At 42.0% G+C, this 21,969-nt stretch overlaps 1 protein-coding gene across 1 annotated transcript in view; it reads right to left on the bottom strand.

Moving 5' to 3' along the window:
• Positions 1-21,969, bottom strand: part of LOC308385565 (sodium channel protein type 3 subunit alpha-like) — a 268,750-nt gene that overhangs the window by 159,598 nt on the left and 87,183 nt on the right. The window contains exon 9 of the mRNA XM_080864556.1: positions 8,986-9,049. Within this exon, the coding sequence (XP_080720682.1) occupies positions 8,986-9,049 (64 nt within the window). The remainder of the gene's footprint in view (positions 1-8,985; positions 9,050-21,969) is intronic.

Raw genomic sequence — 21,969 nt, 5'->3', positions numbered from 1 at the left:
GCTCACACCTCAGCAATCAGGTCTACCTCAACACTAACAGATAAGATCCCAAGATCTTTCATTTCCCTTGCTTAGGGCAAGAACTCCACCCATCCCAGAGGGAACACTTCATAGTTATACTTGTAGTTTATAGTTTGGAGGTGCTGCCTTTCATCCCAGCTGTTTCACACCCGGATGAAGCACGAGACGAGTTATATCACAAACAGTTTAACTTAAAAATCACTTAAAATGACACACAAACTTATTAAGATGCCAAAAATAATATCCCAGCGCCCGCAGTTGGTCCGTTTCTTTTTATAAAAAAAGGCGAATGTGGACTTGGCATTAATTAGCACAAGGTGTACTTTATCCACGGACTCATACAAGTTGTACTGTGTGCAGTATCGCATTAATACAAACAGAGGGCTGATAAACTTTAATGCAATAGTTTCAGCTTGCAAAAACTTTTCTGAACATGCACTTAGACTATGATTGCAAACAATAATTCTATCAAACATGCCTGCAAATCTGATACCTGGAACTAATGGAGAAGAAGAGTCGGACAGTGCTCTGTGGGTTTAAGCACTTAACATCAGCCAATAAATTCAATAAACCTTCGTGTATACCCTCATCATCCTCAGCGTAACTTCCCCCCTTCATGTAATCAGATATTTCATATGTTTGTATGCTTGTAACCTTGCCCCCGAGGCCAGCAGCGTTCCCAGCCTAACCCGACCAGATGCTGTGAAGAGTGAGGTCGGCACGGCATCTCCGGAGCAGAGCCGAGGGTGTGACGCAGGGAGAGAGCGGCGTGAAAGAGCCTCCAGCTCTGCTTATAAGACACAGCTTTTTCTGTGTCTCACACTTTTTATTACAGTTTTACACATTTTGCTCATTACTTGAAAGTGTAACATCAGAGCCAATCAGAACCAAGCCCGAAAACAAAATGGCCCCTCAGCCTGACAATTTCCTTCTACCCCAATACTGCGCAGCCCTGACAAATGCTCTGCGCTTGTCTGATGAAGTGCCTGTGACTCTGTTGCAGCTGGTTGTAGGAGTCACAATGTGTATGTCAGACTGGGTTAGCTCAGTGACCTTTGCCCTCAGGCTCAGCGAATCAGCATCATGCGCGAGCGGAGCAGCTTCAGCACAGAAAGCAGACAACACAGCGATCAACATTGCTACCGTGACCGCTCGCTCCCTCCTCCAGCTCTCTCTCTGATAACTCGCCCGTTGACTCGTTTTGTGCCCACAGAAAAGCTTCCAATCTCAAAACCAGCACAGAAAACATCACAGAAAGTGCGTGTTCATGTAGAAAGGTAAATATGGACTCCCAGGCTGTGGTAAAGAGAGGAATAAATGACTGGTGACACGTTTATTTGAACAGACTAAAGTGCAATCACAGAACATTCAGCTCCAACGTTAAAACAAGGTGACAGGTGATGTGAATATGGCTCATCGTCTCTGCTCGCGCTGCTGGTGCTAAAAAAACGGAGGAATATTCAATATGTGAAGAGCTAGTGCTGCTGCTAGCCAATCAGATCACACTATGCAAATATCCTGAGCATGCAAGGTCATCATTGCTCAAAATAAGAAGAAGGTGGTCATTGCGAGGAGTCACCATGTTGCCTAGGGGTGCAACGATACTCGTATCGATATTGAACTGTTCGATGCAGTGCTTTCGGTTCGGTACGCATATGTATCGAACAATACAAATTTTTTAATTTCTTTTATCAACTTTCCTTCTGACGATGCTGTCTGTGTTGAGCGCTCAGTGAATCTGCTCTCGACAGTGCAGCCTAGGCGGAGTAGTCGAACGCAGATTCACTGAGCGCAGGGCAAGCTAGCAAGACAGAAGCTAAGCTCTCCTTGCAACATGGCAAATTGAACCTCCCCCACCCTCATTCAGATCTGGCGTTTGGAACTATTTTGGTTTTCATGTGACGTATGACCCTGAAGGTAAGCGAGTCATGGACTAAAGTAAAACAGTATGTTGGATGTGCCACGCAATGCTCAGTTACATTGGTGGGAACTAGTGCGTTAGTGCAGTTAGCTTGTTAACGTGTTGACGCCGTCCAGCCCCACGCACGGGGCAATCCGCGGTAGCTCGTTAACGGAGATTTGCCGTGTTGTGGCGTTAACGTCATTTCAACGAGATTTACGCTGACAGCACTAGTGGGAACACAACGAATATGACTGCACATTTACTCGACATCATCCTAGTGCAAAGACAAGTGGAAGCAGACAAAAACAACAAGCAGCATGCTACAAACTTTACCCGAGTCATTTAGACAGCCGTTAGCACAGGATTCTCCTTATGGGGACCTGATATGTTTAATATGCTGCTGAGAATATAGCCCAGAAGAAGCGTATAGTAGAGCTTTTATTTTGGAAAGAGACATTTCTCTGTAATAAACTCTCTTTTCCAAAGATGAGTGATTTCTCGATCAGATAGATTTATTTTTTTTATTACTTGGTTGTTTCAGCAACATTAAATTTAAAAACTGTACTTTTGAGTTAAAATATACATTTATAATTTTAATAAATGACAAATTAAAAAGGCATGAACATTTTTTTTGTATCGAAAAAATATCGAACCGTGACACCAAAGTATCGAACTGAACCGAACCGTGAATTCTGTGTATCTTTGCACCCCTAATGTTGCCTTATGAGATGTTTAAGTGGTCGATTTGTTGATCGTACTAACAAAGGTACTCCTCTCAAACATGAAACGCTGCCCTTACTCAGGAGTCTCGGTGTCAGGAAGGTGGGTCTCTTTTATAACCTGGTTCTATCACCATAGCAACTACTGCTGAACACATAACCTGGGCTACAGCACCTCATGGGTTCAGAGTTTCAGTTATCAGTGCCACATTTCACTGACTGCTGTAAGATGTATTCCATTAGCAGATAATATATATACACTTACACCCTGCTGAGCTGAGCATGAGTGAATGAATGAATGAATCCATGCAGCGCAAACTCAATCCACTGCGTAGCTGTGCAAAGTGACAAGAATCAGGTGCAAAACACAAACACGGCAGTTTGCTTCCTGTCACCTGATGGACAAACCAGGTGATGAATGCCAGCAGCACCTCTACCTAACATGGGCTTCAACCCTTTTTTCCCCTTTTATTTAAACGAACACCAAAGGACACCTTGCGTAGGGACAACAACAGGCCAGTTCGGGATGAGAATGCTTTGTTAGCTTGACAAACAGGATAAGGGAAACTTCCCTACCCTCCTAACTCCTCAGATGCAGCAAGCTGCACGGATTCACTGTGTTTTTATAATATTATGTTGGAGTTTTAAGCTCTGTTCAACTTCACCTTCTGCACCCGGGTCACCTCCTTCCCGTGCTTGTTTTCACTCATTTATGTTTTCTATCCTCTTTTCTTCCTTTCATTTCTTTTTTGATGATCCACCTCATCATCCTTACCTCTCACTGTCCCCTCTTCTCCTGCTCCTCCTCATCTTTCTTTCTCCCCACGTGTCTTTTTTTCTTTTACCTCCTTACTTTTCTCCTTTTGCTTCATTCTACTTCCTCTCTCTTGTTTCTCTCTGTGGATCTAAAAGATGTTTCTTTGCCTGGTTCTACTGAACACATCTCTCTGCCTCTCTCTCCTCACCTTATGTTTGTTTATCTCTTATTTCTTCTTTATTCCTTCTCTTCACATGCTTTCTCTCTCTCCCTCTGTTATCTTCTCTGCTTTGCCTTGCCCTCGTTCGTCTTCCTATCCCTCTGTTTTCTCTTCTCCTCCCCCTCCCGTCTCATCTAATAGCCTTCTGTCCATCTCCTCCCTCGTTTATCTTCTGCCCTCTGTATCTTCTCCTCTTTCTTTCCCTCCACCCATCCTCCTTTCTGCTTCACTTCTCCTGCACCATCTCATCTTCCTCCCCTCCTCCTCCTCATCGGGTTCATGCCATGGTATGTTTCTGTTTACTTCCTGTTTCACTTGCCTCCTAGTCCTGTTTGCATCAGTTTCAAATAACGTGGTCAGTTAGCTTCAGGCTAACCGTCTCCCCAGAGGAACAGCTACTTGGAGTTGGGTGATGGTCTATTTCTCTCTGACACACACACACACACACACACACACACACACACACACACACACACACACACACACACACACAGTACTGTCATAGCTGTGTCACTCAGTGTCCTGCTCTCAGCGTGGTCAGACGCTTCTCCTTTCTGACATGTCACACAACAGTCCAGCACACGACACCAGCAGCAAGATCCAAACACACGATGAGACACGCTCATACCATCTCATCACGCTGAGGCAGGATCGAAGAGCAGCAACATGAAAAATGAAGCCAATGAGGAAGTGACAAAAACTGCACTTCCTCTACTGTCCACTTGAGGCTGCCTTCAGCTGTGAGTCAGTCCTTATAGGCTCTAATGTTAAAATGTCTCAGCAGAAATAATCATGTTTACGGCCTGATATGTGAAAAAAAATCCCTGCTTTAGCCTGCAGCGCTATTTTCCTCCAACACATTAACTGTGCAGGGGTTTTATTCACTCATGCATTCAGATTTCTCTAAGGTGTAAAGTTAGTGGGTGCTACGACTCACAGGAGTCACAGGTGGATGGTGACAGCCTGTGCGTTACAGCCTGCCTGCAATATCTGTGCTTCTGTTTGAGTGAGTGAATTTTTCTTCATTAGCATTAATTAGCAGATCAGCAGATGTGCTGTGCACACGTATGAATGCAGCTTCCTGATCAGTACCAGCTAATGCAGCTTGCTTGCATTAGCTGGTAGCTTCACAGTCCAGCCTCTTGTCTAAATATGGTCACTTCTGAGTCCCAAGGAGTCTCGACTAAGGACACCTTGACACTTGGAGGTATCACACACAACTTCAGTAATTATTAGCAACTAATGAAAGGTTTGGAAATTACAAACATGAGATTTCACTTTAGACTTTAGGTCATTTTATTTTAAACAAGAAAAAGGCCAAAAATGGAGCCAGAAAGTTCAGCAGGAGCTACAGCTGACATGACAACATTGCTCTAATGAGATTATCCAACAACCTTTCCCATATTGGAAGAGAAACAGTAAAACAAGCAGATATTGTGTATGAGTGAAATGAGACCTAAAATATAACTGTTGGTAATGGAGAGATTGGTTGTTTCTTTCCATTTCCTTTGCAAACTGGTGATTGTCTTTCTGTGGTGTCCAGAAAAGCCTACTCCACATGCAGTAGCTAACATGTTTCTATCAGCCTCCATCCATCTTCAGTCAAAAAGCAGAATTTCTCACTGAGGTCTCAAAGTGCAAGAGGAAGAAATAAGTCAAAGATTCAACTTTAAAATATGAGAATGCGGTCTGGAGCCAAATGACAGAAAATAGGAGGTAATTTCAGATGCATTCATAGCGGGATGATGAAGTTACATTAAACCAACATGCACGGGTTCTGCAAAAGCATAAATGTTTCTAAAGATGGAGTGTCTACTGCCACCGAGCACGTTTTTACTTTAGCTAAGGACAGTTTAGTGAGAAAATCTTTGCATTTTGTCTCCTTCCACTGAAATTTAACCCCACCAGCAGATCATTTCTGCCTCCGTCTGAGAAAAATATTTGCAGAACTAAAGACTCAGCCTGCTGTTTATTTGGACTCTCAGGTGAGACGGGAACAAAATGAAGCCCAATCTCATTCCCTCTTTGTTGTTTACATCCTCAAACAGCTCGAAACAGTCAGCCAAAGTATGAAAAATCATCAGACAGATTCGAATGTGAAGAACATTCAATAAAGTGATAACTAAAGGTTGTGAGGGACAAACTGCTATGCTGCATGATTGACAGGAAAGTAAAGAGAGATTGATGTTTTCAGCTCTTCGTCGTGGTGAAGCCAAAGCTTTTCACACATGTATTTTTAGCCCCAAGCTCAGCTGAACCTCAGGATGCAGAAAGCTGGAAACTGCAGCCGAAGGTCATATACTGGGGGTGATGGATGATTTTGCACATGGTTAAAGTGGGACTTTTAATGTGACAAGCAAACAAAGGCATACATGTACAAATAATAATATTAATAATAATAAACATATGGGAAACAAGGAATATAGATAAATGTCATAAAGCCTGATCCGTCGCCACCTCACCAAAACCTAGCCCATGATTGTGATGCTGCTCTGATGATGCTTAGATCACATCATTAACCCGCTCACAGCAGCGTACGCTGTGTCCCTTCAGTTCAAGCACCCACACCACTGGAAAAAAATTATATAAACAAGAGACCATCTTGCAACTGCATACACCAACAATGAAGCCCATCAACCCAGCAAGCAAAAATGCTACTGACTTCTAAAAAGTGCCAATCAGCACTTATTGAAATGACCCTAATGACCTAGTGCGCCAACTGTAATAACTGTAAATCCTGAGCCAAACCAACTTGTGCTCCAACTTTAACCAAACACCTGGAACAAAACACAAACTACAGTTTTGGGATAAATCCACTTAACACTACCCCCTGACACCAGATTGCTACCACCCTCACATGAGGATACCCCCGTGAGCTATAATGTTTATGCCCCAATCATGCAGGCCCAGAGACTTCAACTTCCAGTCGCTACAGGAAAAAAATCTTGATTTCTTGGCAAATGATTGCTTGAGGTTGACGGCAGTCACCAGATGAATTCCCCACAAAGAGGGTGTTGCCCCCAAAACCTCTTTGGGAGTGTTTCGGGTGTTAGGGACCTGCAAATGAGCCAAGTGCTAGTGAAATTTGAAAAAGTATGATGCAAGCTGGAATAGAGGCCTTTCAAAGTAAAAGTTTAGAGCTAAGGCACAAGTTTCACTTTGAAACCAAACGGTCTCAGTTTCCAGTTTGTGTTTTTTTCTCAGAAACCAGCAGCTGCAAGGTAGGAGAAAAATATTGTCCCCGAGTCTGTGTGACTGGGACCTTACTACGCTAGCAACTGGATAAAGGTAAGACCAATTTATCATTATTAGGAAGTGAAGTCTTTCTGACTTCCGGCGCCCCCCCGTGAGTGGCAGCCTGTTACAGCAGCTCCGCTCATTCTGAGCTTCTTTCGTATCTCCTCTTTACTTTCTCTTTTTTGTAACTAAAGTTTAAGCAATTAGATTCTGCAATCATGGACTACCGTTTTGTGCTAGTCTTGGTTGTCTTTCTCTTTTCTTTCACACCATTTTTTAGCCATGTTTGGGAACCCAGCATATGGATGCTTTGTTTACAGCAGGGATCAGCTGTTAGCGCTGTGTCCCACAGCAGTGCTGCCGGCGGACAGACACGACATTCCCACTGAGCTGAGGAGGAAAAGACGTGGGTGTCGTGCTGGGAGGGAGCGCTGTCACCCGAGAAGGAGATGTTATAGACCATCTCTCCCTTCTGTAATCACTGGAAATGTAACATCGCTGCCCAATAAGATGAGCTCACGTCGCTAACCTGGTCACAGGGGGAATACCAGCGATGTAGCATTGTTTTGCTAACGGAGTCCTGGCTAACACCGCTAACTCCGGACACGAGCGTGATGCTACCGGTGGCTCTGACATTCCACCTGATGAAGACCCTGGAGCGGCTGGTCCTGACTCAGCTTCGGCGCCTGGTGGGCTCATCACTGGACCCACTTCAGTTTGCCTACCAGCCTGGCATCGGAGCGGATGATGGCATCATTCACCTCGTGCATCGTTCCCTCGCTCACCTGGAGACCGCTGGGAGCACTGTGAGAATCATGTTCTTTGATTTCTCCAGTGCCTTTAACACCATTCTTCCCACGGTCCTGAAGGACAAGCTGGAGAACTCAGGAGTGGACCATCACCTCACAACATGGATTCTGGACTACCTCACTGACCGACCACGGTATGTGAGAACTCAGGGCTGTGTGTCGGACAGGGTCGTCTGCAGTACGGGGGCCCCACAGGGAACGGTCCTGGCTCCGTTCCTCTTCACCATCTACACTGCAGACGTCTCCCACAACTCCACCGAGTGCTTCCTGCAGAAGTGCTCTGACGACTCTGCAATAGTCGGCCTCATCACTGATGGGGACGACAAGGAGTACAGAGAACTGACCCAAGACATTGTGGACTGGTGCCAGCAGAACTACCTTCAGATCAACACTAATAAAACCAAGGAGCTGGTGGTAGACTTCCACAGGCACAAACATCCTCCACTGCAACCACTGAACATCCAAACACCAAACACACACAGCTTGTTACTGAATTTTGGGCAATAATCCAACAGTTCTTACCTAATGTGTGAAAATAAGTGTTAAGGACCTGACCATCCAGATATTCTGTAAATCTGACTTTCTCATTAGCCATCGCAGAGCTGTGTTTGCTCTGCTGGTAAACAACAGAGTCGTCTGATATTAAACCAATGAGGGAGTCCTCATTTGTGTGCTGTTGTCTCCGCATGTCAACTTTCTGAGTAAATTACAGTGTCAGTGTCACTGTTTCATTGCTGACATTTATTGCTCCAATCCAGCTTTGCTGTGAGTCAGTGGTCGGTCACCATATGCATGTATGCAGCCTATATTTTCTGGATGTTTTCAGAGATGATTATGCTTTCATACAACAATATTATATTTATCCATCTTCATATCAGAAAACATTTCACAGCATTTATTTTCATACTGCTCTTCTTCATATGGGTTGTGAAAAAATTACAACCCAACACATGTTACATCATCTCCACAGCACCCCCCCCCCCCCCACTCCATGGAGCTTCTTCCCAAGGCTCTGCCTGAAGTAACGCATCGCTCCTCAGAACATCTTGAAACTGTGCTACATTTATCTGCTATGACTGGCAAACCAACAAGGGGAACATCTCTGTAACCCCCAAGTGGTTACAGAGGGAAACCAAACAACTGTCTGTTAAAACTCTCTTTTAAACTTCAGGCGTTACCAGGCTCAGGGTGAGTGGCCCTGACTGGTTCAGTGGTTTGTAATCACACTCAGTGTAACCATGAACTTCAGAATCAAATCACACCCAGGCAAATCCACGTCTCCCACCTTCACAGCGGAACAAGAGAAACTGTTGACTCACCCTGCGTCGCTGCTGTTCCCACAGATTAAGGCATCCTTGGCTCCCTCCACCTTGTAGAAGTTGTCTAAAATAAAAAAAATAAAAATTAAAAAAAAGGAAGAAGGTGAGATTTAAATCTGAAACTAGCTTTTGGAGAATCCTCTTCTTCCTCACCCCCTTTCCCCCCCTACTGAGCCACACAGGTGTTTTCAGTCATCATGTTGATCAGGCTTCTCCTCAGGACTACGTGGGCGTTCGCTGACATGTCCCTCTTCCTCCTGTGTGCACTGCACAGGAACTCCTCTTCATCGTTCTTACCTGATAGACTGCACTAGCTGAGATGTAATGAGGATGAATAATACAGTGAAAGATGACACTGTACTTAAGGCTTGCGAGACCTTTACAGCAAGAGACAAACCTTTGCAGAAAGAATATTAAACTTTTTTGTGAAGCTAGTTTCAGCCACGTGTTCACAGAGGAAAAACAAACGCCAGACTGTATAAAAACTGGGTTTGTAATTGTGCTAAAGTACGAGATATTTTTAAGAATGTGTTGTGTCGTCTCCTGTTGGAGGGAAATGGTGATGTTGAAGCTGCTAAATGGAATTCAGGGACCATTTATTTTGTAATTTAGACCAGTCTTATTCCTAATGTGGCATGTCAGAATATTTTTGGTGCTTGTCATCAGTCGAGGTTGATTTCCCCGAACCCTAAAGTGGACCTGCTCTGCTGTTCTTAATTTCCTGCCATACACTGTACTGTTAAAATGATGGATGCTCATAGTAAATATGTGAAACTGTTACATAATGACGTCAGAATACACAGAAATAAGCCCTATGAGCCAAAACTTCATGCTTCTCTAAATGCTCAGTTTCAGCATGAAGCGACTTCCAGGTTGGAAAAATGAAGCCAACAAGGAAGTGCCAAAAAACTGCAATTTCTCTAACGTCCACTTGAAACGCCAGCAGTGACTCAATGCCCACAGACTGCCATGTTAATGTTACAGCAGAAATAAACAGGTTACAATCTGATACAAAAATGGCTTTGTCACCTATGCATAGTTTCTCATTTCATGACGACTCTTACCTCCGTGAATTTTATTATAACGCCACCTGAATACTAGTATTAGGGGCGTAGTCACTCTTCCTGACAGAGGTCATCTATGTTTAGCATGTCCTTTATGTTTCCATGTTTTCTTTGTTTCATTTATGTCTGCTCATTTCCGTTTTTCCTGTTTTGCTTTTGATTTGATTGAATTTTCTCTTTCTTCTTGTTTTGAGTTTTATTGTTTTGATCATCTTCACCTGTGTTTTGTTCCCCGCCGGTCTCCACCCTCTGTCCTCCAAGTATATGAATGTCTTCTCCTTTGTTTTGTTTGAGTCTGTTGTTCACCATCATGTTTGTCCTGGTTTCTAACCTGTTCCCTGTTTGTTTCCATGGACCTCAGTTTAGTTCTTTCTTCCTTCTGTTCGGACACACTTTATCCTGCCTATTCTCTGCACAGGTTTGTTTTTTTATATCTGTTCAATAGAACTTCTTACTGGATCATGGATTTGGATTCCTATCTCACTACATTAGACATATTATAGTAATTTTAATGTTTGTCTGGAACAGCTCTCTCTTGCAAATGAGACATTGGGTTTCAGTGGGACTACTTGTAAAAATAAAGATTAAATTCCACTTGAAAATAGATGAAATATGTTAATTTAAAATCATAACATTCCAAAAATCAACATGTGGCGACACGACATCTACATCGGTCTCTTATATTCCACCTCTGTGTCATGTTTATTTATTTATTTAATTATTTTTGATACTGCACAACATTAGTTAATCATTTTGAAATCACTTTTGTCAGGTAACCATGAGAACTGAGGTCACAAAAACCAATGAGCTGCATGATTAATCTGCACACATTTATCCACATCTGTGCTACAATAAGCTAGCTCCTCATAAAAACTTGAAATGTTCAAACTTCATCAGGATTCAGGTGAGCTCCGTCAACTCGTCCTGACTGTTTTGTGTCGGTGGAAGTTTGTGCTCACCTCCCACTCACTTCTGTCTGTCTGTGCTACAGCACGATCAATAAACTCATCAAACTCAGATTGTGTGTTTTGGCGTGGTTAGACAGAGTCTGAGCGGGAGGTGGTAAAACCATAACCATTACAGCAAACACAGTTTGCTGAGCAGTTATTCAACACTTAGATCTGACCACAAGCCATTTCCAAGTACATTAATACACTTTAACATCATCACATGAAGTACTTCGGGTGTTCCTTTGTGCCAGACACGCTTGAGAACAAAAGTATCCGTCATAACAAGCTCAAAAGCTTTTAATGCAAGTCTGCAGGAGGAAAACAAGCACTTCTTAACTTTAGCTGTGGTTTGAGGATACAGCAGTCCCTCCTGACGATGGAATTAATGTATTTAACCTTTACCATTCCTCTTCTAAACAAGAGGACTCACTGAAGAACATAGCTTAGAAATATCTGTGAGCTTGAGGAATCAGACAAACCCTTAAAAAAATAACATAATGTTGGTGCCAAGTAGATAAGTGTTATACAAACACATGGATTAGCCACAGGGACCCACTGATTTGTAAAGTACCAGACTGAAGCCTCAACTATAGCTTTGCCACTGCCATCTGTCCTAGAAGCGTCATGGTCCTGGGTGACCCAGCGTTTAGAGTTTATCTGTATGATGATGATGATTTAAGTTCAAGCTTTGTACAGTTTAGTCTTGAGTTTAGTTCTTTTAGTCTCTCTGAGTTTATTTGTATTTCAGATTCATTGTTCTTGTCTGTTAAGTTCCTTTTGTGTCTTTGTCTCATCCCTGTGTCTCCTCTGAGAGTCAGTCATGTGCTTTATTTATGTCCTCTGTCATGTCTCTGTTTATTCCCTCTATGTGTCATGTTGGTTCTTCCTTCTGTTCATGTATGCCTCGCTCTCTCCATCTTTCTCCTCTACCATGTCAGTTTTCCATGTGTCCTATTGTCTTCCCACGTCAAGTTGTGTGTCTTAGTCTGCGTCTCAGTGGGTTTTCTGTCTTATTTTGATAGTCCTTGGCTCATATGCTTGTGTTTAGTTTTGCTTCCCCTGGCTCTGTGTCTAATTGTTCCAGCTGTGTTTCCCAGCCGTCTCTACTGTACTAATCACCTGTCTGTGTATATTGTGTCAGTTCTTCTTTGTCTTTTGGCAGAACATCAGTTCACCTCCCCCCATATTCACAGTGGATTTTCCCAGTCTAGTTTTGGTTAGTGTAAGCCTTCATTGCCCTTTATTTTTGTATCATTGTCTGATCTTCTATCAGCCCTTAATAAACAGCTTGCATTTTGTTAAGATCAAGTTCTGTCTGCTTTTGGGTCCTCTCTTCAGAAATGTGACAAGAATGTTGTAGAAAATTCTAGAATTTCACTCACCAAATCTGGAACACAGCCTTTTTTGACAATCTTTTAAAACAATTGAATGCACAGTCGTGTTATTTGTCAGATTGTTGCATTAAAAATACTTCCAAAAGGCACCAACAGCACAAACATGCTCAGCTAGCAGCCACCTGAATTGAATTGAATTGAACTTAGAAATACCAAATTCATCCCGGATACAGTTCCTATAAAGACAAACTAGCTAGAGACCAAAACTGATGTTTGCCATATGCTGTAAACATGCTTATTTCTGCTGGGAGTCTATGAAGACTGACTCACTTTCGAATCCAGGTTCAAGTGGGCATTAGAGGAACTGCAGGTCCTTGCAGGTCTGTCAGCAGCAGCTCCTACATTTTTACTGTTTTCAAATGCAAGACAAAGACCAAAATCTTCAATAAAACCAACAAACAGCATTCAGAGCTTTCACACAAGAGAAACAAGGGGTGTGGTGGAGAAAGAAGGTGCACTGCTGTTCACACACTCCTAACATAGACAGTGTCATTAAACTGGACTCATATTTTAATTTTCACCAGCAAATTTTGGATATAAACCACTTCATTGCAAACAGAATCACTGTTATCAGACAGGTAATGTAAAATTACAAAGTGCTTTCCCTTGAGTTCATATTAAAAACTCAACAACTGCATTTTAACAAGTACAATCTTCCTTTTTTTAAACCGTAAACCACGCTGACAGCACTGACCTTTGAGGGAATGTGGACCTGGGGAGCCACAGATGGAGAATGCCATTTTATTAGTAGCTTCATTCCATCAAATTTTACCTTACCCTCTTTGCTGTGCTGATACAATTTCACACAACCCACAATAGACAGACACTCTTGCAAAACCCAGCAGTACAGTAGTCAGCATGTCCCCTGCACCAACAGTTTAACAAAGAGCACAAATTCGTTTTGCCATTCTGGTTTTTGCTGTTGCACGAAAGGTAAGTGTCACAGTAAACCTGTGTCTGTAGAATATGTCATGGAAAGCGATATTTCAGCATGAAACCAAGGCCAAACATCTGAAAATGTGATGTCCTCGTTTTATTTTGCGCCACATCAAGTCTATAGAGGTACAGTGGGGCAAAAAAGTATTTAGTCAGCCACCGATTGTGCAAGTTCCCCCACCTAAAATGATGACAGAGGTCAGTAATTTGCACCAGAGGTACACTTCAACTGTGAGAGACAGAATGTGAAAAATCCATGAATCCACATGGTAGGATTTGTAAAGAATTTATTCGTAAATCAGGGTGGAAAATAAGTATTTGGTCAATAACAAAAATACAACTCAATACTTTGTAACATAACCTTTGTTGGCAATAACAGAGGTCAAACGTTTACTATAGGTCTTTACCAGGTTTGCACACACAGTAGCTGGTATTTTGGCCCATTCCTCCATGCAGATCTTCTCGAGAGCAGTGATGTTTTGGGGCTGTCGCCGAGCAACACGGACTTTCAACTCCCGCCACAGATTTTCTATGGGGTTGAGGTCTGGAGACTGGCTAGGCCACTCCAGGACTTTCAAATGCTTCTTACGGAGCCACTCCTTTGTTGCCCGGGCGGTGTGTTTTGGATCATTGTCATGTTGGAAGACCCAGCCTCGTTTCATCTTCAAAGTTCTCACTGATGGAAGGAGGTTTTGGCTCAAAATCTCACGATACATGGCCCCATTCATTCTGTCCTTAACACGGATCAGTCGTCCTGTCCCCTTGGCAGAAAAACAGCCCCATAGCATGATGTTTCCACCCCCATGCTTCACAGTAGGTATGGTGTTCTTGGGATGCAACTCAGTATTTTTCTTCCTCCAAACACGACGAGTTGAGTTTATACCAAAAAGTTCTACTTTGGTTTCATCTGACCACATGACATTCTCCCAATCCTCTGCTGTATCATCCATGTGCTCTCTGGCAAACTTCAGACGGGCCTGGACATGCACTGGCTTCAGCAGTGGAACACGTCTGGCACTGCGGGATTTGATTCCCTGCCGTTGTAGTGTGTTACTGATGGTGACCTTTGTTACTTTGGTCCCAGCTCTCTGCAGGTCATTCACCAGGTCCCCCCGTGTGGTTCTGGGATCTTTGCTCACCGTTCTCATGATCATTTTGACCCCACGGGATGAGATCTTGCGTGGAGCCCCAGATCGAGGGAGATTATCAGTGGTCTTGTATGTCTTCCATTTTCTGATGATTGCTCCCACAGTTGATTTTTTCACACCAAGCTGCTTGCCTATTGTAGATTCACTCTTCCCAGTCTGGTGCAGGTCTACAATACTTTTCCTGGTGTCCTTCGAAAGCTCTTTGGTCTTGGCCATGGCGGAGTTTGGAGTCTGACTGTTTGAGGCTGTGGACAGGTGTCTTTTATACAGATGATGAGTTCAAACAGGTGCCATTCATACAGGTAACGAGTGGGGGACAGAAAAGCTTCTTACAGAAGACGTTACAGGTCTGTGAGAGCCAGAGATTTTCCTTGTTTGAGGTGATCAAATACTTATTTGCCACCCTGATTTACGAATAAATTCTTTACAAATCCTACCATGTGGATTCATGGATTTTTTTTTCACATTCTGTCTCTCACAGTTGAAGTGTACCTCTGGTGCAAATTACTGACCCCTGTCATCATTTTAGGTGGGGGAACTTGCACAATCGGTGGCTGACTAAATACTTTTTTGCCCCACTGTAGTTTTTGTTTGGTCATTAGTGCAAATATCTAATCAGCCAATCACAAGACAGCAACTCAATGCATTTATGTGGACATGGTCAAGACAACTTACTGAAGTTAAAACTGAGCATCAGTTGGAGCGTGGCATGGTGACTGGTGCCAGACAGCCTGGTCTGAGTATTTCAGAACCTGCTGATCTGCTGACATTTTCCCACATAACCACCTCTATGATGGCACAAAGAAAAAAAATCAGCAAGAGTCAGTTTTCTGGGGGGAAAATGCACCATGTCTGACCCTTTGGACACACGGCTGGCTTTAGGTTGTTTACATTTTCATTGCTTAAACAGGAAAACCATTTTGTTGTTGGGGTTTGGTGGTTTGCTTGTCTGGAAACATATATCAGAGTAGCAGCAGTTGTACTTTTATTGTGAAAAGCTGCTCCTCTGCGAGCCGAGCAGGGAAACTGTGCCGTGAGTAACTCTGTAGAGAAATAGTGACCTTAAATGCTGGCTTGACATTTTCATCCATTTGCCTTACGAGAACAACTGTACAGGATGCTCATCTTTTATTCAACACATAATTCAGGCCACACTCATTTAACTCTGGCCATTAGAAGCGATTACATAACATTGCAAAAGAAAGGACTAAACAGGAGGTCATTTTCTTCAATCCAGTGCCACAGCCAAAGGTGTAACACCTGTGTTTGTTTCACAGCATTAGGCTTCACAGTTCTGACGTACCACAGGTTTTGTTTTTCATATTCTCTGCTGGCTTATGTAACAGCTTTTATTTTTTATGTTACTGAATTCCACCAATTTTTTCATTCGTTTTGTTATTTTACTTTCACCTCCACTTGTAAGTATCGATCAAAGCGTTTGAAAACCATTTTAGTTTTTCTGGAATGAAAATTTCTAAAACTGAACTAACTAGAAAAAAATACTGTAGTTGTAGAATTCGAAATAAGAAATATGTTTAGTTCATTGTCAGGTTAAATTTTCTGCAAAATCAGCCCGATTAAATTTCTTTACATCTTTTTTGAGAGTGTGATACTTACATGAGTGCAAATGAAGCATTTGTATTGTACTACCTGTTCTGAACGTCTTACATTTTGCTGCCAACAAACAGAACCCATGTTATTTAAAATAAAATCACCAAATAATAATAGGGGTGACTGTATGTGGATGTGGTTAAAATAGGCTTGTGAACACGCAGAAAGTGAGCCCTGCAGGTCGTTCCTGGTGTGTGAATTGTTTTGTTTGATGAAAACAAACATTTATTCTGTAAGTTCTTTAAAAGTGAATAATGTGCCATCAAAGCACCAACCACTAATATTGGCAAAGTACTAAGTACTAGCTACAAATAGCCACAAATGTTCACATCTTCAAATGTGTTTACATCATAGCGATCTGTCAGGACAAGTAAGGCAAGCAGTGCTTTCCCTGTGAAATCCAAATATAGGCAATTAACACGTACCAAAGGCAAATCATTTCTCTCTTTGCAGCTCCAAACATTCTACCATCGCCTATTTAAATTAATTCTGTAAATTATCACCATTATGTGGCCTCAGTTGTCTGTGGAAGCTAGCGTAACTATGGAGCCCATGCAAACTTTAGTTTCTGTCATTTTCCATCTATGTTAAAGTCTGCGGCTGGTAAAAACGCAAAACCAGCAGTTTCTGTGCTTACCGACCAGACCAGAGATCATTCATATTTACTTATATTGTCAATAACCTCTTTAGTCTTTGATAGGAGGCTAACAGGAGACCAGTATGCTAGAGAAGCTAACCCTGACTTTGCTTTCCCTGCTCTGAGATCAGTTATAATCTTTTCATTACACTAGCAAAAGCTCACACTATGGTCAACGATGTGTATGTACACATAACATAAATGTAAAGTTGCTATTCTTTTTGAGATTAGCCACAAAGGAGAATAAATATAATTTTAAGGACTTTGAGTTTTATAAAAATAACCAACTAAATATCCAGCTGCACTATGCAGTCATCTCTTTTCTTAGATTTATGTAAACATGAAGAAAATGGATGGTTTGGTTTTGGAAAAGGTATGGCGTAACATGCCACATATTTTAAAGAGATAAAAGACTCCTTAAAAAAAAATCAATCGCGCCTTTTTACAGGCTTTATTGTGGAAATACTGTTCTGGGGACCAACAGAGCTATTACGCAGTTTTCCATGAGGCCAGGACGTCTTATAGCATTTCCCTGAGAGTTTTCAGAAAAACAAAAAGAAGCTGGTGGACCCCAAGAAGCAGTGTTTAAACACCTTAAAAAAAAACCTTGACTTGTCAAAGAGAAACAAAGCATTTTAGCATTTCAGTCTACAAACACGACAAAAGCCTTGTTCTTCTTTCCATGACAGTGGCTGCGCACATGCAAACTTTCTCCTTTCGGCAAACAAACAGGTTGTGTGGCGCTTGTGTTTGCCTCTGACCGCCGCAGCACCAAAGGCACTTAAGCTTTTTAGGATTGCAGCCATTCATTTGTTATCAAGTACATCTGAGAGACTGCATCCCGGCTCGCCAACAAAAAACACTTCTGAAGTCTGGAGTGCTTTTGTTCACGGGTTCAAAGTAACCGCGAGGCCTTTTACGCAACACTTAAGATTAGCCACTGAAGCATTTTATTCTCATACAAAGCAGATAGGAGCAGTCATTACCTGAAGTTCATCGTTCAGATTCCACACTCCCCCCATATGTATGCATATTAGCCTACGATCTGACATTTAATAAAGGTTTTTTTTTTCTGAGCGACCCCCATCTGGGAAGATTTCACTGAGCTGCAGGAACTTGGAAAATTGTCTCTGTGGGATATTGAGAGAGTGGGCTTAATTTCATTTCTTTTTAAAACTCGAGAGCTGCAAATTACTCTGTCAAGTCTAAACACACGTCCACCCTCCCCCCGTCCTTTTTTTCATCTGCAAGAGATAAATTTACAGGAAGAAAACCTGCAGGTATGACACGAGAGTTATTGGTCAAAGTGAATTAGACTGTTAATCTGCTGATGCATGAAGGAAAGGGATCAGATGGTGATTCATTTATACTTCCATCCATCCATCAAACGCTGTGTTCACTTTGTCGTGGAACAAGTGGAGCTAAAAGTTTGCTTTGTTTACAGTGATCAGCATAAAAATTGTTTTCTTTGGGTTTGAAAACGCGCATTCATTTTCTTTTCTCGTCACTTTCTTAAAAGAAACTTGAGACTGAGCCTTGACAGGGATAAAAAGAAGAAGGGGGTGTCTGCCAAAGAAATAACCTATTATTTTGTTCTTTTTAACCTTTTTTAACCTTTTTTTTTTCTTGCAAATGAAATTTGGATTGATGACTCATTGCTCTCCAAAACACTTATGAAAGTAAACTTTCTTAGCGATCTCAACGTTTCCAGTTCAACAAAAGTGCCAGACCTCTGACATAATTAAGACACAGACTCATTACTAAACTATATATCATATAAAAGTTTTGGACAAGCTGTGAAAAACACATGGGTTTGCCTATGCGCTCGATTGCAATTATTCCATTTGTTGTGAAAGCCATGAATGTTGTTTAAGGGACATCTTTCAAATTTTCTCTCATTTCTGCCCATTTGATGAATTTTAACAAAATTGATTAAATGCAAATTTTAAAAAAGGCCTTAAAGTAATTAGTTGATGTCAGGAGATAATGAGACTAAAACACCTACAACGTCCACATCGTGAGGTTGGAGCTGCTGATGATAGGATGGTGTAAGCAGACTTATTAGGGTGGATGTACTAGTCAGCAGGGCTGAGAATAAGTGAAATACACAGGGTCTTCAGATGTCAATTTTTACACCACATGGAGATGTTATGCTTCCTGTATGAAGCAGCAGTGAAATAGATCTTACATGATGCCAGTTGAAATGAATTTATTGAAGCACCGGGGACGTCTGCTGCCGTCAGACAGCTCTGACCAGACAGAACAAACAAAGCTTGATGGGAAATATTTAGCACCGAGACCATCCGCCATTGATCTCCCACCAAGGGCTGTTTTCAGATCAGCTGAACGTGCTGAGCTTTATCGCCGCTGCCTCGGCTCTCGGGTTTCACGGCAGCTTTTAGAGGTCGATATGGGAGCCTGTAGGGGACATTTGTTTGACGTGATGGATGGCAAAGCAGACTGGAAATGAATAAATAGGCAGCACATTAGAGATAGGCAGCACCGTCCTGACGAACAGGCTAAAAGCTGACTTGATTTTGGCGGTTTTGCCCTTTATGCTGGCTCATGTAGAAGAAAGTAAAAGGAAATGTAATTAATGCATTGCATTAAAAAAAGGTTTGCATCTTTAAAGAAAGCCTAGAGCATTTACATAAGGCCTCACTGGCTGGCGTGTCTGTCCATGTTTTTTATGTGAACATTAAACTGTAGGTAGGTATGAAAACAGGAGCCACACCCAGATGCCCTTTTTAACTGTGAGTAATTTTATTTAAATTTTTTTTAAAATTGTATAAATGACATTTCATTACTACAGACGTCAGAACTGTGAGGCTGATCTAAAAAAAAAAAATCTGCTGAGGAAGAACTGAGTCTAAAACGAAAACAATTAAACAGATGTTTGATTTCTAATGAAAAATGATGAATTTGAAATCATTAAATCTGGTTTAAAATAATTTCTGTTAAGCTGAAAGTAAAGCACACCATGTGCCAGTTACATTTAAACACATAGTTTGGTTTACTTGCATTAAACTTATTAATGCATAACAGTGGATTTTTAGGGGCATGGCTTCTTTGACTGACAGGTGCATCGTGACACAGGCGGTTGTAGCTGCACGCTGGCTACATACATATTTTGTGTACGTTGGTGTATTTTGGTCTCACTGAGCAGCAAAGACAGCGTGCAGCTCAGGTTAAGTGTTTCGTATGGGCTCAAATTGTGGTCATAAATATTTTGTACTTGTAAATCAGTTTTGTGTGTGTCAAAAAGATTTGTGTGTGGACTTGGCCAAAAAATACGTGTGAAACTCTGCACTCAAGTTTCAAGTTACAAGTACGAATTTTGACCCTATTTTTCTTCCTTTCATCTGATTGGTCAAGGTCATGTCAATCACACATTTATCCAGTCAGAGAACAGATGGGTTTGGCTGTCGGCGGGGCGCTTTTTTTGAACTGCAGGTCCTTGAAGAGTGATACAGTTTGAAGCTGGAGGATCTCTATATAAATATCCGATAGATGCTAGGTCCCCTAACTTTCAGCAGCTGTTGAAAGGATAAAGTTGTGGTATATCAGTGGTTAGAAATACCATTATTACTTTAGGATTAGTTTAACACAAAGTCAGGGCTGTGGCTCACAGTGTGCAGCATAAAGGTCCTTTCACATCGAGCTCTATGTCCTCTACAAGAGTTTCTGTTTTTTTATCTTCAAATGTTCAAGAAAAACATGTTTTGCTAATTCATCACAAAGAAAGCTTTGTAACTATCCCCACTAGTGAAGACTGTGTCATTTCCACAACACTGCCCCCCACCCCCACCCCCGAGGTCCACAGCGCTGTTGAAAAGGCGCTGGAGGTCCCTGTATTAAGCAGGTAAACCTGTGACACAAGAATCACCAAACTCGGACAAACCACAGACTGTTTTCCTTCGTGGTGATGAAGGAAAACGCTGGGCTGGCATGTAAAAGAGCATTTATTCCCTTCAAGGACCTGAAGCTCCATAATGCACCCCTCCGACAGCCAAACCCAGCTGTTCTTTGATTGGATTGTTAAACTTGTGATTGACATGACATTGGCCAATCAGATGAAAGGAAGAAAAATAGGGTCAAAATTCTTCTTAGTCTTGTATGTGTAAAAAAGTCTTTTTACACATACAAAACTGATTAACAAGTACAAAATATTTATGACCACAATTTGAGCCCTCAGCTTGTCTCTGTGTGGGTTTTGTGGCTGCGTGTGATGTATGGAAGTCCACATAATGTGTGTTATGACATGACTGGCACATGCCCTCTCCGTGTGTGTAAAGTGCCCAGTCGGACGGGCTGAACACATCCCTGATGGTCTGTGTGTGTCTTCACTGACGTCAGTTGTAACTACAGCAGCAACATGACATTGTCCAGCCCCGTTAAGAAACAGCAGTCGCCACGGCAGCATGACACACGCTTACACCACCCCTCTCTCCAGAACATACTACAAGCAGGTGACCGTCTCATCTTCCAGCCAACAAGTAATTTTGGTGTTTGCAATGTCCTTTTATTTATTTATTTATTTATTGCAATTTTTTTTTTGCAGTAAACCACAGATACCAGGATTTAAAACTCTTGAGCCCCCTGTGGTGTCCCCAGCAGGCCACAGAAATGTTTATCTATTTATATGCAAATGGTACAGAGCCCCTGTGGTGACATGGAAAAAATATTATTGCATGGCAGCAAGTTAATAAAGCAGGAATGTAAAAATCTCGCCACAAGATGAAGAATTTGTGGTGTGTAGAGGACACTGGGTGAGCTGTGGGGCTATCATGTACAAAGCATGGACAAATTTGATTTCTTCTCAATTCATTTAAAACTTGAGATGAATTCTAATGATGTTTCTAAATGAGGTCCACCAGCTCAGAGACGGGCTGCTCCTGTGCTTCCCTGGAAAAACGCCACACTTCCTGAAGTGCACTGGACATTTTCTGCACAGTACAGTAGATGGTATAGACTGCAGACGTAGCTTCTGGATTTAAGAAGTGAAGCTAACTACTGCTACCAGGTGACAATACCTGTTTTTCCAAAAAGTTGAGTTTATGGTCTCAGTTATTCATTTTGGATCATATTGAATAAAATATAAACTCGATTTGTTGTCAACCAAAAGTCCTGAGCCAGTGACGATGTGGTTTTAACAGGCATATCCACCCCTGGATCATTACATCTGGGCTCAAAACACCAAGATGGTGAGTCCAAATTGGACTGCACTCACCAGTGCGTAACATT

The sequence above is a fragment of the Rhamphochromis sp. 'chilingali' genome (genome assembly GCF_963969265.1).
Source record: "Rhamphochromis sp. 'chilingali' genome assembly, chromosome: 18".
NCBI classification, from domain to species: Eukaryota; Metazoa; Chordata; class Actinopteri; order Cichliformes; family Cichlidae; genus Rhamphochromis; species Rhamphochromis sp. 'chilingali'.
Note: the sequence above shows the minus strand (reverse complement) of the source record. Positions and strands in the feature narration are given on the sequence as shown.